The 16,925-nt window shown below is 41.6% G+C and overlaps 1 protein-coding gene across 2 annotated transcripts; it reads right to left on the bottom strand.

Moving 5' to 3' along the window:
- Positions 1-6,308: 6,308 nt before the first annotated feature.
- Positions 6,309-11,297, bottom strand: LOC306935351 (uncharacterized protein). Of its 2 annotated transcripts, XM_079518362.1 has the most exons (5): positions 11,132-11,297; positions 10,892-11,032; positions 8,732-8,932; positions 7,462-7,544; positions 6,309-7,302 (listed from the first exon to the last, which is right to left on the bottom strand). In XM_079518362.1, exons 2-5 carry the CDS (start codon positions 10,932-10,934, stop codon positions 7,234-7,236), a joined length of 396 nt encoding a protein of 131 aa, XP_079374488.1. In that variant the 5' UTR covers positions 10,935-11,032; positions 11,132-11,297; the 3' UTR covers positions 6,309-7,233. The 2 variants fall into 2 exon arrangements, with proteins under 2 accessions (XP_079374488.1, XP_079374487.1); XM_079518361.1 differs by lacking the exons at positions 6,309-7,302; positions 7,462-7,544 and having other exon boundaries at positions 8,746-8,932.
- Between the last annotated feature and the right edge of the window lie 5,628 nt (positions 11,298-16,925).

Below are 16,925 nucleotides of genomic sequence, written 5' to 3'. Positions count from 1 at the left end.
TTTTCCCTGGAACAACATATGAACATATTTTCAGATGGGCCAGATCATTTTTGGGATCCTTGACATGAAAACCATGACATGAAAATATTTTGAGAACCACTGATTTTGAAAACTGTCGTGATTTAGAAGACACTCCTAAATGGGTTTATTGACTGGTTACATACACAGTGACGAAAGTAACTCCCGTTGGAACAGCTGACTGTCTGTGTCCTAACAAAATATCAATGACCTACAGTACTAATTTTACCCACCCGATTATTAGTTTTTCCACCGGAAGAAAAATACTTTTAGTTACTCCACTGCGCCCTCTTTCACAGAGTTTAATTTCACGATCTCATATGCCATGATGTGTAAAAAGAAATAAAGGGTTGGTGGAACGCACCGTTCTAAACCAAACTGCACCGAATGTGTGGTGGTGGGTGTGTCAGGAGGATTAACCGAAATGTGCGAATGACGGCAACATTTTATATATCTCTTCTAGGTGTGTGGCGACAGTGAAGTCTGTTAAAATGGAGTTATATATCTCTTCTAGGTGTGTGGCGACAGTGAAGTCTGTTAAAATGGAGTTATATATCTCTTCTAGGTGTGTGGCGACAGTGAAGTCTGTTAAAATGGAGTTATATATCTCTAGGTTTGTTGGCGACAGTCAAAACTGTTACGATGGAGTTTTTGAGTAACTGTGCGTTTGCCCCCCCTCCACCACATGTAAACAAACTCAGGAGGACCCATTTTTCATCTTGTTCCCGGTGAGTTCTGGTTACACATGCAGTCCTATAGTTTGAGTTGTCAGCCCTCTACTCAACTATAATACCGGTAAAATACTATAAGCAATACTGTTTGTCTCTGTTTCCGATTATTATACATTTTTAATATGCCTCATTTGGAGTCACAGTTCAGCTATAGGAATTATGACATTTTGTCCTGATATCCGATTACTTTATTGCTGTGATTCATATATACGGTGAGCACCGGTGTTTAAAGTTACCTTTGAGGCATCAACGCGTCGTAATTCTACCTCCTTATGATGAAAATCCGGCTGAAAATAGTCCCACGATTTGTTATTGAGCCGACAGAAAAGCCACTTCCGCGATCCGCGTCACAGACAGGCGCGCAGATATGGGGGGATGGGGGACTGATCGACCCCCTCAGTTTCATGAGGAGGGGGGATTATCCCCTCCAAAAAAAAGCCATGTACCGTGGCTGCATGTGTTTGTTTTGCCATGAAATCCGCTAAAAAACGCGGAAAATCTTCATAATTATGCGCAAAAGTGGGAGGGATATCCTCATGACATTTTTCGCGCGCGCTCTGCACGTGCAGATAGCCCCCAAATATGTCCCCCCCAGTTATAAAATGCTATCTGCACCCCTGGTCACAGACCAAGGAAAGCGAGCCAAGATTCTCCATTCTCCATTCTCCAAGATTCACTTTGCATTGGATTCAGTTTCCCAGAAGCCCTTGCAATTACGTCATCATAACGCGTCAGCAACGTCACGATGTCTGTGACAAAGCCAGATTGTTATAATAATATTCAAACAACGGCAAATTAAACATATAAAACAAATAGGTTTAGCGTATTTAGCTAAAGACTGGAATGAAATAAATGTAGTGTATGGCGGGTTATGCAGTCAATGTGTTAAATGCATGGTCAAATCGGCCGATACCAATATAGTATATAATATAATTTGTTATATTTGGCCAATTTTAGCCATGCCACTGTGGTGTATTTTCACACCCAACTCACCCTAAACTCACTAAAGTAGAGAGATAAATGAACACTCTAGACTAAAGCAAACTGTAGTCATCAGATCGAAGAGAAACAGGCAGAGAGGTGAACTGGAATCCCTCAGAGTAGTATTTATTGCAGAAGTACAAATACAACAGAGTCCAGAACAGAGCTTCCCCTCGGACCCTGAGCATGGAGCCCAGGGCCCCATATGACTGACCACCGCGGCCAGCCCAGACTAGTGATTTTCACATTGACAACATGACAAGATATAGTACAGAATTGAATTCAGAGGTGGAGTCTAAGATTTACATACATCTCAACAAATGGCCGAGAGACAGCAAATGGCTGTCCCACAAACATCTTGACGGTTCCTTGAGGACAATAGAATACTAAATATCTCCAACACCTCAGCCGAGCCTCAAAGGGTATAGAACAAAGGCTTAGCCCCAGGGTACTTCCCTGAGAACCTCTGAAGGTGTTGGCTCCCAGACTCCAGACTAGCAGTCCCCACTTAACCTGCATCTCAATTTAGCAGTCAAATAAACAGTGACCTAAATGTATAGTATAATTATTGGCAGAATATAGCAAATATGGCTATGGACTATATTTTACGAGACCACACCACCAAACACGAATGTTCGAATATTGTAATTCAATTAGTGTATGCAATTAACATGCATTAAAATGCCTATTGTGGATTTGTCTTTCCATAGTTCTGAAAAGTTGGTGGCATCTCAGAAACCTGGCTAATGGGATAACCATCAAATCAAGTTTATTTGTAAATGTAAAGTAAATCAACAACAAAGCAACAACACGAGCATGTAAGAGAGTCAAAAAAAGTATATACAACCTACATGGTATATAAGAAGGGTATTTGCGTTATCAGACAACATTAAAAGCCAGGGAGAAAAGGCCAGTGTTCAATATATAAAATATATCATGGCAAAAATATAAAACTTTCAGGAAATTAGGAAAACCATATATTTTGAAAACAAAGCAATGTACTGCCTCATCAAAGTTGGTGTAAAAGTTTTGAAAGACAGTTTCTATATCATTTGTATGTCATTAAATGTCCTGATGAATTGCAAATGGAGGACCTCAATGTAAACACGTCTTTAATAGTGCTTTTCTGGGTTTTATCAGACCTTGTATTGAGCTGTGCTCTTTCTACAAACTGTTAATGACATTGTCACTTTTAGGCCAACACTTCCCTCTAGTGGTTACTCCGAGTAATGACAGCCTTACTCGTTTCAGATGTCTACAATACATCTGGGTCCCCAGCTAAATGATAGTTTGGAACCAAATGGACCCTTATGGGTCTGTAACTCTGAGAGTGTTTATTTGTATAGCACATTTCAATTGACCGAAGACAAACCAAAGTGCTTGTTGGAGCCAAAATGCTTTTTGTTTATTTTGTATTATTTATTTGAATGAATTAAATGTGTCCTTCTATATGATGATGACGTCATGTCAATCAGTCAGTCAGTGATGGGTGGTTGTCACCTTCGAAATGTTCAAAAGCACACTCAAAACCCGCCTTTTCAGACTGGCTTTCCCTACAAATCAGTGTAGAATCTGAGAAATCCAACGATCCCAATGATCACATGTGTACCGATTTGTGTGAGATAAGGATGAAATCTGTGCGACTAACATAAGCAATGTGTTTTGCAGAAATCGGCCTCATGGTGGCGCTATAACCGACAGATGTGGAGGGATGCAGGGACAATGTTTTTCCATGGCCTCTAGGGAGTGCACATACATAAGTTGTATACAGATCGATGCAGTTATAGCTAAAAACAGGAATTGGCCTGTTATAGTGCCACCATGAGGCTGATTTGGAAAAAAAATAGTGGCATGTCGTCCTCGGCCTAGTGGAAATGTGTTTGTGATTTGTGGCATTTTGTTCGAAACGGACCAATCATGTGAGATTTGGAAGCCAATCTTAGCCAATCAGGATGGAAGATGGGAAATGGTGCAGATCCGTGATGATCACATGACTATGGAGATAGTGTATACCGAATTGTGTGACGTATGGATAAAATGTTTACGAGTAATCTACAGAAATGTGTTTTGCCTAAATTGGCCTCATGGTGGCGCTATAACAGGCCGTTGAAGAATATTTGGGGCAGAGGTTCGTCGTTGGCATCGAGGGAGTGTGTGTGCAAAGTTTGGCATGGATCGGGCCAACGGTGGCGGAGATTAGCTGGTAACGGACGGACGGAAGGAAGGAAGGAAGGAAGGACGGACCCACACACACACACACACACACACACACGGACGGAGTGCAAAACATACTCTCTCCCCATGCCTTCGGCCTGGTGGAGACAATGACTGGATATTGAATTAATCATGTCAAACTAAAGTTCAACCCAGTTGCCATGCTGTTTAGCCTATAGGTGAAGGCTTTACATTGTCGAAAACTATATTAGTTGAATGAAAGTTTAGTTCATATTGGAAGAAGAGGATCTCCGTGCTCAACGCACAAACAACGGCTGCTCGTTTGGACGTGACCGTGATCGTTGCTGAAAGACATTGGTTTGGCTGTGTTGTTGCGGAACTTGGATGGACTGGGACCACGCCGGTGAGAATGAGACACGGCATGTGGACAATCGCCTCGGCTCGGAGGCACCGAGCACAACATCCCGGCACTTGAGAGTGGCATTGGGACACTTTTCCAAACCCCATTGGACCGGTCCACTGTGCACAGAAAAGTAACGTAGCGCGCTACCAGCTGGTTAACCTAGGGCCATATAAAAAAAGCCTGTGTGCACACAAAAAGGTACTTTGAGAAAGAGAGAAAAAAAAGTGTCAAATACAAGCGCTCTGGTAAAATTCAATGCATTGGTGGTACGTTTTACAAGGTCTTGGTTTTAATGTGACGGTTTTAACTGTGATGAATAACTGTGGGTGTGGACTGAAATAACAAGGTACTGTTTTTATATTTTACACTATTGGTTTTTGTATTGCAATTGGATTCAGATAAAGGTGTTCTGGGTCAAACTGAGCCAAACGTGGTTGGAGAGCCCCCCCGTGTGGCTGATGCGCACGTTGCGCGCTCAAATGGTGATGCAATGCATACAATGGTTGAACCTTCAGAGGGTGTAAAACAGTCCGCAGAGGCTGACAAACAGTCCGATGTGACCACCACAGGTCAAAGTGCTCACAGTGAAAATGAATCACAGGTTGAATCACATGTTGGCACAAAACGCAAGGTGAGATTAACACCAAAGGCCTTAATAGAGAAAATCTAAACTAAACAAGGCATCCAACTTGCAGAAACCAATTGGAGAGTTAATGCAAAGTGGAGGAGGGTGCAAATAGGAGGCGCAATCTGCATTCATGAAATATCTCACATATGTCAGGAAGCAAGAGAGGCACAAAATGCACTGTTGCCACTAATCCCTCCTGAGGAACAGGAGAAACATGACATTTTGTTCAAGGCTTGCTATTCGATCCCGACGCTACTCTCGATGGCCAAGATGCCGTTATTGAAATACCCGCAGCGCCGTTGCTAGCCGCGGCAACGGCGGTCGAAATAGGAGAACCGTCTTTAAGACTTTACGCCCGCAGCTACCCCGCTCCTGTAGGTCTGAGCCACGAAGATCTCCTGCAGGTTATGGTTAACGCAGAAGAGGCTCAGATCCAGGTGAACCGTGTCGACGAGCAATATACATCGCTAGCCTCGGCTCCCTCCGCCACCACGTATGCCGGCAAAGGTAAAGGCCCTGTAAAAAGACGCTCAGCAGGCCGCCCCGCCGGTCCCGCTGCCGCGGCCAAAAAGAACAAAAGCAATTCATCTGCGTCGGCTCCAGCGTCCAGCAGAGATAACGATGATGTCATTGTGGCCACCCTGCTAAGCCTCACATTTTTGTTAGATCAAGTGAACATCAGGATCAGCGCACTCGAAAACAGCAACAACAGTCCAGGGCCATCCGGGCTACCTACTCCGCCTGCAGGGCCTCGGCCAGCGGCAACTGCAGCTCCCCCAGCAGCTGCTAGATTCACCACGCCTTTTCAGTTCCAACCCGTCAGTTTTTCCGCTCCGACTCCTAGCATGGTCAACGGCGTGTGTCCACGCAAAACCTGGGGATCAGCCGTTCTGGCCCCCTTCGCAGGCTCTTCTTTCATCCCTCCCGCCACCGCCATCCCCGAGAGCCTCAGGAACCAAATACTTGCAGGTAAATCATTGAGCTGAATGAGGTTTAGCTACAATAAGCTATTATAACTCAAAGCGCGCATTCTAATTGTCCGCTTTTCGACAGGGCTTGATGTTAACCTGGTCAAGATTCTCATTAACGCAGATGCTTCCGATAGGAGACTGGTGGAATGCGGAGATATCTCCTTTATGTTAAAGGATCCTAGATTGACCAAATCCCTCAAGAATGGTGGGAATAAAACAAATCATACAGGCTAATACTAGTAACTGTGTCTATCGAATTACATGCAACAAGTGCAACCTACAATATGTGGGTGAAACTAGGAACACAATAGCAGATAGACTAAACCAACATAGATATAATATAAATAATGCAAAGAAACAACTTTATTAATATTGTACAACATTTCATGACCCATGGAATTAGTGTTTTGGAAGTTTGTGGATTAGAATCTAATCAAACCTGGACAGAGGGGGAAAGAAGATTTGCAGAGAAGCAGTGGAGTGCAGTGAGGACGGCGAGCCCCACCCAGAGGTCTGCGTGAGGAAGGTGAGCCCCACCTAGAGGTCTGCGTGATGACGGCGAGCCCCACCCAGAGGTCTGCGTGAGGACGGCGAGCCCCACCCAGAGGTCTGCGTGAGGAAGGTGAGCCCCACCTAGAGGTCTGCGTGATGACGGCGAGCCCCACCCAGAGGTCTGCGTGAGGACGGCGAGCCCCACCCAGAGGTCTGCGTGAAAACGGCGAGCCCCACCGAGGTCTGCGTGAGGACGGCGAGCCCCACCGAGAGGTCTGCGTGAGGACAGCGAGCGTGTTTTAAGGCGAGCATTCCGGTTACCTTCATGTCAACATGGCTGCCGTTAAAAAGGCTTACTGAACTCGTCTTATGACAATGAAAATAACAAGAATATAAATGTTAGTAAATAATAAAGATATAAATGTTAGTAAATAATAAAGATATAAATGTTAGTAAATAATAAAGATATTAATGTTAGTACATAATAAATATGTTAATGTTAGTAAATAATAAAGATATAAATGTTAGTAAATAATAAAGATGTAAATGTTAGTAAATAATAAAGATGTAAATGTTAGTAAATAATAACGATATAAATGTTAGTAAATAATAAAGATGTAAATGTTAGTAAATAATAAAGATGTAAATGTTAGTAAATAATAAAGATATACATGTTAGTAAATAATAAAGATGTAAATGTTAGTAAATAATAAAGATGTAAATGTTAGTATATCTTCTTTAAGAACAATAAAGATCCTCTCTAAGCTCCAGTGATGTCTAACGTTACAGAGGCAACATTACAGGTCAACCAAAAGGTCACTGAAGCCGTAGTGGTCACTCAACGCTTGTCAGCCGTATCTTGATGTCTGCTGGCAGCCCAAGGCTGACCAGTAACTCTTTAATCTGGAAATGAAAGAACACAATGTCCTTTTTTATGACAGTATGTGATAATAACGGGTTAGTGAATATAGCGGTCGGTCGGACGGACGGACGGACGGACGGACGGACGAGGTCTTCCGATTACAACCTTTATAATGATATTAAAGTGTATATTATTATTACCTTTGTCAGAACTACGTTATCGAAGTCCTCTTGGGTCAAAGGAGTCTCTGAGAAGAGCTCCACTCCCATGTCAACGATGTGACCTACAGGACAGATACCCTGCATTACAAATAATACTAACAGGTACAATATGATGTAGTCTTATTAGCATACTGACAGGTACAATATATATATATATATATATATATATATATATATATATATATATATATATATATATATATATATAGCTAGATATAAACACAACACGAGATATATAGCTAGATAGCTATAAACACAACACCAGATATATAGCTAGATAGCTATAAACACAACACCATATATATAGCTAGATAGCTATAAACACTATTCCCGGTCGGTGGACTTCAAAATAAGCTCTTTTTTCTTTTTGTATTATTATAAATATTATTCTCTGGTATCCGTATCGGCTAACTAAAAAATCGGACCGGAAACGAAAAAAGTGTATTAGGACATCCCTAAATATGATGTCGTCTCATTAGCATACTGACAGCTACAATATGATGTCGTCTCATTAGCATACTGACAGCTACAATATGATGTCGTCTCATTAGCATACTGACAGGTACAATATGATGTTGTCTCATTAGCATACTGACAGGTACGGTACAGTGTGATGTAACAAGGATGGGTGTTGTCAATGTATCTAACATGGTTACAATGGAGTTTGAAGTTACACTGGGTTTGTATTGGAAAGGGGCGTGTCGGAAATGCTGAATAAAGCAACTTAAAAACTGCCTGGGGCGCTTTCAAAAGCCCTCGGGTGGACGTTAAAATGACCCCAAACATGTTTGAATGTGAAATATACTTTTTACATCAAACATGTCAGAAATTCACAATGGTAAATGATGGACAGTAGACATAGGTACGTAGTGGTATATTTCTGTAGTATGAGTTGGATAACTCTCTCTCTCTCACACACACACACACACACACACACACACACACACACACACACACACACACACACACACACACACACACACACACACACACACACACACACACACACACACACACACACACACACACACACACACACACACACACACACACACACACACACACACGACCTGTGTGTGTGTGACTTTACTGTACGATACTGATTTAAAAAGACCACACAGTGGTGCAGGCTGCTCAACAACACATCTGGCTGTTTGAACTCCAGACAGACAGACAGACAGACAGACAGACAGACAGACAGACAGACGTGCGCGGCCAGTCGTTTGATCCAGTATTTCAACACACTTACTACGCCCCGGGATGTTAGTTGAGTCTTCTGGTGTGGGTGGAGGCGTTGCAGGTGGTTCAGTAGTATTTGGTGGTGTGGTGGCTGCTGGTGTCGTAGAGGTGTGTGTAGCTGCTGGTGTTGTAGAGGTGTGTGTAGCTGCTGGTGTCGTAGAGGTGTGTGGGGTGGTTGTACTTGGTCGTATTGTGGTTGTGGTTGTAGTTTCTGCGGGTGGAGAACATACAGATGACACATTTAAGTCGAGCCTCCTTACACCAGATGGTATCACTGATGGAATGTGAAACATGGTGCTTTAGTAAACAGGTGTAGTTTCACCCACCGCTTGAGACACTGACAATGACACAGCGAAGCTCCGACTGATATGTGGACGCACTGAGAAAACAGACATGTTTAATGAACAGGAGTTTTGTTTTATCTAAACCCAACCACGACACCAGAGGGAGTTCAACAAACCATGTGCAACCCAGATTCGGCACAAACAAGGGACTAAATTGATTTTGCTCCTATGCCACCAAAATGTGGAGCGCCCTACCAACAGTCATTAAGACATGTGAATCCCTTGACTCCTTCAAAACTACTCTCAGGGGCGATTCACACTATGGTCCCGGGTGCGCACTCGGGACCACTTGGCAGATGTTGTGGTAATGTGAATGATGCGTACCGTTCCCGGGAGCGGATCGCCCAACCGTCCCCGAGACCGCATGGGGGGCAGGTCTCTGGACCGTTGAAGTGTATTCAGATACGGATCGTTCCAATGTGAATGCATGCGTACCTGAAGAAGGAAGTGGACGGTTTTTTTTAAGAACGTGACATGATCTCTAGTCGACGAGCCAAGCGTCAAAAAAAAAAAAACACAGACGCTGCACGACGCGTAACACCAGCTCATTTCTCAACGCCACCCGTCTCCTGTTGAATCTGCTATACGCGCAGCACCGCAGTACGCGCTGATCTTGGACTACACGTGGCTCTTAGGCTTTGCTTGGCATAGTTTCCAAAGTAAAACAAAATAATAATAATGCTAAAGTAGAATCCATTAAAGGCGTAGTGAAACGGAAATGGTGGACATTTTATTTTGAAGTTTCAGACTCAAGTTGAAACACCGCTATGAAGTTTCTGAACCAATCAGAGCGTCGCATCCCTTCAGGGGATGGGACGGTAGCTAGGGACGGTAGCTATGCTACGCAGACAGCGTGTGGATGTTTGTTTACAAATCAGATAGTCGTCCAGCTTTACCAGTTTACTCTTATGTGGCTTATTTCTACCCTATAATGTTTTCAGATACATTTTTTAGCGTGATGATTCAGTTAAAACCGAGTAATACACTCTCTGGATGTTATCTTGAATGGGAATAAAAACGGAAGATATCTGTAATCAGTAGCAGCTGTGCAGCCTGTGCTGGACGGATGCGGAGATATGGGGAATTAAACGGGTGAGCTTCATTTGTATTGGCTTTTATCGCTGTGGGCCTCGACACGTCATCACGCAGCACGTTTTCGTTTTCAGGAAGTAATACAAAATATATTTTTATGGACGTTTGATATAAAAACACACAAAAATGAGAATTTTCCCATTTTTTTGGCATCCATTGTTAGGTATGACCATATGATGACCACGGATATGGTCTAAAAGTGTGAAAAACGTATTTTTCATTTCACTACACCTTTAAACTAATATCAAACACGACACTGGAGCACAGAACTGACTGACACAGTGAATAGCAGGCAGGCTGACAGTGAAGTAGTATAACGGCAAAGAGCCAAAAGAGGCAATGCAATGCAGTGTGTCTGGATTTATTGGAGACAATGTCGCAGAGTTGATGGTCAGTGTCCGTGCGCACCAGCCATCAAGCACACCGCCATCTGGAGGATCAAAGTGTGTTATGCAACAGTGTGTTGTGCGCTGTTGAATCTCGGGCAATGTGAATCATGGCCATCGGGGACCAGGCAACCGTATTCGGAAACGGTTCCAATGAAACGGATTCAGTCCCTCTCAGTGTGAATTGCCTATCAAAGGGTACCTACGGACGGCTGCAATTCGAAACTGGCCCCCGTAATGATGTGATGTGTGTAAGCTATTAAAAAGGTGAACACATTTTAAAATGGTTAAATAGACAGACAGACAGACAGACAGACAGACAGACAGGTCATTTAAATGGATGCTGACCTGTTGGTCTGAGCGACAAAGCAGACAGGGTGATGTTCTCCATCCTCTGACTGTGATGGTGTCCATCTCAGGATGAAGTGTCCCTGTGCTGTTCCAGTCAGCTCCATGTTGTGAGGTCCACTGAACAGCAGGTCAGATACCCTACAACACCAGCAAACAAGACAACATGAGATCCACTGAACAGCAGCTCAAAAGTCTGTGTTGCCTCTGTGGTGATGGTGATATATTTATTGTACTCACGTGGAGAGTGTTGCCTCTGTGCTGATGGTGATTTCCAGTGTGTGACCAACAGGGGTGTAGAGCTGTGCTCTGTTATCCGGGGTGGGAGGCAGGAACCTGGGTAGATAGTGTCCCTCTGTACAGCTGGCTACTGCTCCATCAACTGACCACATAACAAGGAGGGAATACAACCATTTTAATGGCTTCATGTTTAGGTTAGATTATTGATTTAATTAAATCATCCATATTCACTTTATTAGCACATTAACTGGTTGAGGTGCCAGGAACCCCTAATAAAATAGACCTGAAATGGTCAATGTTTATATGAACTGAGGGTGCTGTGTATGTAATGGGTTAAAGTGTATATGCTATCAGTGTGCCTCCTGTCAGTTGGTTGAGTCTGGTGATATCCTCTGAGATCATCACTCGATTGCTCATGTCTCCCCCAGTCTATACAGGCTGCTGCGACCGTCATTCATTCATTATAAAGTGATGTTCAGTTTAAACAGAAGCAGCAGCTCTCTGTCTGTATTTTACATCATTACTCACTTTATTCCCCCTTTCAGGTATGGTAAAGTTGACATGGTATCAGGATAATTGTGTGTACGTTTTTATGAATGCAGTACAGCTTCAAGATGTGGGCATGGGAATAATAATACCCTGTTGTATTTGTTGCATTGTGTTGCTAAGCTAACGTAAGCTAAAGGGAGCCACCCAGAGGCCTTTTGTAGAACGGGGTGGGTTCACGTCACAATTAAAGGACAACTTTAGTTTTTTTCAACCAAGGTTCATGTTTTAGGTTGTTATTAGAGAAAGTAAAAGATGAGTGTTAATTTTTCTTCATTTGCTGCTTTCTTTCGTTTTAGGGATTTTAGCGGTTTTTGACAGGAGGGCGGGGGCATTCGAGCATGGGGCTAAATATGTATTTTTTTACAAAATTTTAGAGCGATTTATTTTTTTATTATTTACTCTAGTCCTACTAAACCCCAAGAAATTACATCTGGCCACAAAAGATCTACTGAATGTGTCAAACTGCATATTGAGCCTATAACACAGTGTGGCCAGTAGGCTACCTTCACATTCAGTAGATCCTGTGATCTTCTGTGGCCAGATGTAATTTCCTGGGGTATATTAGGACTATAGTAAATAATAAAAAAATAAATCGCCACAATATTTTGTAAAGAAATACATATTTAGCCCCATGCTCGAATGCCCCCGCCCCCCTGTCAAAAGCCGCTAAAATCCCTAAAACGAAAGAAAGCAGCAAAGGAAGAAAAAATAACACTCATCTTATACTTTCTCTAATAACAACCTAAAACATGAACCTTGGTTGAAAAAAAACTAAAGTTGTCCTTTAAAGAGGGCCTAGAGGTTTGTGAATATGTGGTTTGGTGAATTATAATGTGAGGTTTATAAAAGATTTTGCAGAGAATTATAATGGTAATGCCTTTATTGAATGCCATATGTGATAGGAATGGGGAATGTATTGAGTGCACTGTATTGTGTTATTAAAACCATTTAGACATTTATTGAATGTATTGCATTGCTACATTTATTGGATGTACCTACTGTATTGCTATTGAAGCTGTTATTTTGCCATTTAATTCATTATAAAGTGACGTTCAGTTTAAACAGAAGCTGCAGCTCTCTGTCTCTATTTTACATCATTACTCACTTTATTCCCCCTTTCAGGGGTACAACATGTACCTTTGATAACAAACTGTAGAGGTATAATGCTGATAAAGTGACTGGTAGTGTAATTGTGCTGAGATCCATCAGCGTATGTGAGGGTGATATCCTGGTTGGGATGGTCAAGCATCTCCAACCGGACAACGTAGTTACCCTCATTACTGCTGTCGGTGGCAGTAAATGACAAAGTGCAATCCTGAAAGAAGAGAGAAAGGACACAGGACAGGAAGAGTAAAACAACATTTCTAAGAAGAGGCGTAGAGAAAAACAGTACAGTTTGAACATAACAGTAATCAGAAGGAGGGCGAAATCAATTTGACCCGACCGGCGCGTCGGTCGGTAAGCCCGACCCGGCGGTCGGTAAGTTAACAGTTCACAGTTAACAGTTTTGTTTTGAGTTGTACTTGAACGACTTGTAATGTACTGTAATTATCCAATCTGTTAATACATTCATCAATCAATCAATCAATCAATCAATCAATACTTAAAATCTGTGTTCGCATCAGAATTAAATTAGCATAAAATCTGTATTAGCATCAGGATGGTGTGATCTATGTTCTTATTTACAAATTAAAAACATTCAACTCACAGGTGATATGTTGAGAATGGAAGGAAGACCATGAAGCCAGCTGCCGCATTCAACCCGGTCTCCATCTGGGTCAAACGCTAACAGGTTGAAGTTTCTCACACAGTTAGAAGGAACTCTGAGAGACAAAGAGAGACATTTATCATTAGTGTCTTGTACAATTCTTTATTAGTAGAGGTATGTACTAGTACTAGTATTATTATATTAGTATATCATTAGTAGAGGTATGTACTAGTATTAGTATTATTATAATAGTATATCATTAGTAGAGGTACTAGTACTAGTAGTATTATAATAGTACATCATTAGCAGAGGCATGTACTAGTAGGCCTACTAGTAGTGTTATATTAGTATAAATGATAATGGGAATATTTAGCCTCAAACAGAATTCATATTGTGCTTTTCCAGTTATCTTAAATAGTAGGCTCTATACATATTGCTATCTAGACGTATACAATTGTATCCATAATCTAGAAATCAAAGTGTATTATGTTAATGTTAGTAATATATGAACATAACATCAGTGTCTAATGTTAATGTTAGTAATATAAGAACATAACATCAGTGTATAATGTTAATGTTAGTAATATAAGAACATAACATCAGTGTCTAATGTTAATGTTAGTAATATAAGAACATAACATCAGTATATTATGTTAATGTTAGTAATATAAGAACATAACATCAGTATATTATGTTAATGTTAGTAATATAAGAACATAACATCAGTGTCTAATGTTACCGTAGTGAAGGTATGATGGTGGTCTGAGGAGACCTGTCAGATTTCCCAGTGTCTGATCTGGTCCAGAGGAACACATATGTCTTCGCATCCCAGCTCATAATGTTGTTATTGTTATTTATCCAGTTACCACTGTGTAAACTGTGGGAGATATCATTATTATTATTGTTTAAAAAGTGACATATAAAAGTATAATAACACATTTATTCATGTCATAACGCACTGAGATATACTGAGCTTGTATATCTTTTTTGCACAACACACACACACACACACACACACACACACACACACACACACACACACACACACACACACACACACACACACACACACGTTATATGACAATTAACTCTTTGAAAGATTCAAGTCAAATCAATGTAGTTGATAAGATTCTCTATGGGAGAATGCAGTTTTTGAATGATTTATTGAAAATTCTCTGTTGTGAATGTGCAACAATGAAAGACCTTCAGAGAAAGCTTGACTTGTCTGGAAAAAAAATAACCGAGTTGATAAAATGTTTAGTTTTTGTGTTGGAAGCCATTTAAAAGAGCCTGCATTTACACTCCTGTAGTGTTTCTAGGATAACAAAAAAAGGTTATGCCCGTTTGAAGTTTTATTTTCCAAATAACTGCTGGGCGTACATACCCGTGCCATATCTCATTTTAAATGGTGAGTTGTCTAGTTCAATTAACAAAAAAAAAGTTTCTCACATGTACCACTGTAGATATTTTGCCATCTATAAATAGCATGGTCAGTCATGACCAATCTGACCAATCCATCTAAAACTGCCAATATCTCTGAATTGGAACATGATAGAAACTTTTTAACGCATATTTTGATATATACCATGTTTACATAGTCCGACCAGTTTGGCTATTCATGCATGTATCTCAAAAATATGTTATGAAGAAAAACACAGTTTTGATAAAAACACATCCAAGGACATTGTTTTGATATGACTTGGTGCCCATGCTGAGTACCACAGATGAAAAACAGTCTAAGTCCAAATTTCAGACTGACCCCTCCACGAAAAGGCCTCGTTGTCCTGATCAAAATATAGACTTGAAGGTATACTGTCTTGTAAAAAATAATTGAGTTCTTACCATCTACCATTACAGAGTAAATCACAGTTGAAACTCGCTTAGTCATATACCATAACCCTCACAATAGTGAACACATAGCCATGACAGGTATACCTCTCATTAGAAAAGCAACCCTTTTATTTTGTATGACTACTAACATAATAAAATTATAATAAATATTACAGAAAATAAATAATAAATACAAAATAACAAAACAGTTACTCCTCCCCACCCACTGCAGTCCAGTTGTTCTTGACGTGTGTGTGTGTATGTGTGTGTGTGTGTGTGTGTGTGTGTGTGTGTGTGTGGCAGTAAGTCTTCATCGCAGTCTTGACTCTTCATCTTTACGCCAGTGATCTTCATCTTCCTCCTCATCTGATGCCAGTTCTAAATATATCAAAAATAAATAACCATTTACTATTACATTCCTTTGGTGTAACCTAATGCATACACATTTTGCCAATCACTATACTAATTGTAGCCAACCGGCCATTCTTCATTGGCATTTTTTACCCTGCTGCTAGCGATCAAATTCATTTATTGTACCGTGGCTTATAGGCTAGTAACAAGAAAAACGGGGGCTGGAAAAGGAACGTAGGCTATCTGACATCATCGTCATCATGATCATCATCATACAGTGTATGATGATGATATACACACGGTGACACGCTATATACGCTACAGTTAGCTTCACTCCCCCCACCGTTCGCTTGTAGCAGGGTCATCATAACCACGTGTTGCTTCAGTAAACAATGCATGTTCTACGTCTTTGTAGACAGTAAATAAAAGGAACAAACATTACTCTTCAGATCAGATCGCCTATAAGACACGCTACAATATAAAATAATTGTACTGCCATGAGTGCATGCCTGCTACGATACATTTGTACACACAGGAATTCGCTTTGCTTCTTTCTTTCCTCCACATCCGACCGACCAACCGACCGACACTACCCCCCTCCAGCCATTAGCCAGCACCATTGGTGCTGGCTAATATTAAACATCGTGGTGAGTCATTATCGCGTCATGATCTGACTAGTAATTATCCAAGCATCTATTTGTAGTGATCATCTTATGATTTCTGATCACTATAGCAGGGCATTTTCTACAATAAGATTACCTCAAAACATTCCAGGTCTTCTTCAATGGTTTCCCGGTACGGCTCATCAGAGGACGGTGGGGAGACAAAGAAAAAACCTTGGAGACAGCAGCCGGCTGCCACCGGGCTGGCTAGTGGCTGGGAGATGGCCGATGGTACCTGGCTGAGTGTGATGCGGCCGGCTCAGGGTCCCCGCTCCGGTTCTAAGCCCAGCCACCGGTCCCAGCCACCAGGGGCTGGGACTGTAGAAGGCCACTGGGACGCGGATGGATCAATACTACTGCCACAAAACTCGCTCAAATAAATATTACTGCTTTCAACTTTCTTTTGTTTTGTTACTGCTAGCAAATCCCTCGGGAGGGACGGCAAATCGGCTGAACAGCAAACTATGAAGTCTCCCCGACTCTCCCGGCTCTGCTCCCACTGTTCACTGGGGGGTGGGGTCAGCTTCCATAGCAAAACATGCACGTGTGTCACGTGACACAGGATTTCTGGGTATTGTAGTTCGAATTTAAACACAGGCATTTAAACAGAGGTTCGGACCGAGTTAATCTAAACATATTAATAAAAAACGAGAACCATGATGAATCACGGTTCGCAGCACACAGTAATTAATCA

Source organism: Electrona antarctica, assembly GCF_951216825.1.
Source record: "Electrona antarctica genome assembly, chromosome: 13".
Taxonomy (NCBI): domain Eukaryota; kingdom Metazoa; phylum Chordata; class Actinopteri; order Myctophiformes; family Myctophidae; genus Electrona; species Electrona antarctica.
This window is presented reverse-complemented; position numbering and strand designations above follow the sequence as displayed.

Coding starts and splice junctions, on each gene's coding strand:
- LOC306935351 (XM_079518361.1), bottom strand. CDS start 11,283: ATGTGGTCAGTTGATGGAGCAGTAGCCAGCTGTACAGAGGGACACTAT. Junction 11,033..11,131: donor ACAGAGGCAACACTCTCCAC/GTGAGTACAATA, acceptor CTGGTGTTGTAG/GGTATCTGACCTGCTGTTCA. Junction 8,933..10,891: donor TTTGTCGCTCAGACCAACAG/GTCAGCATCCAT, acceptor CTCCACCCGCAG/AAACTACAACCACAACCACA.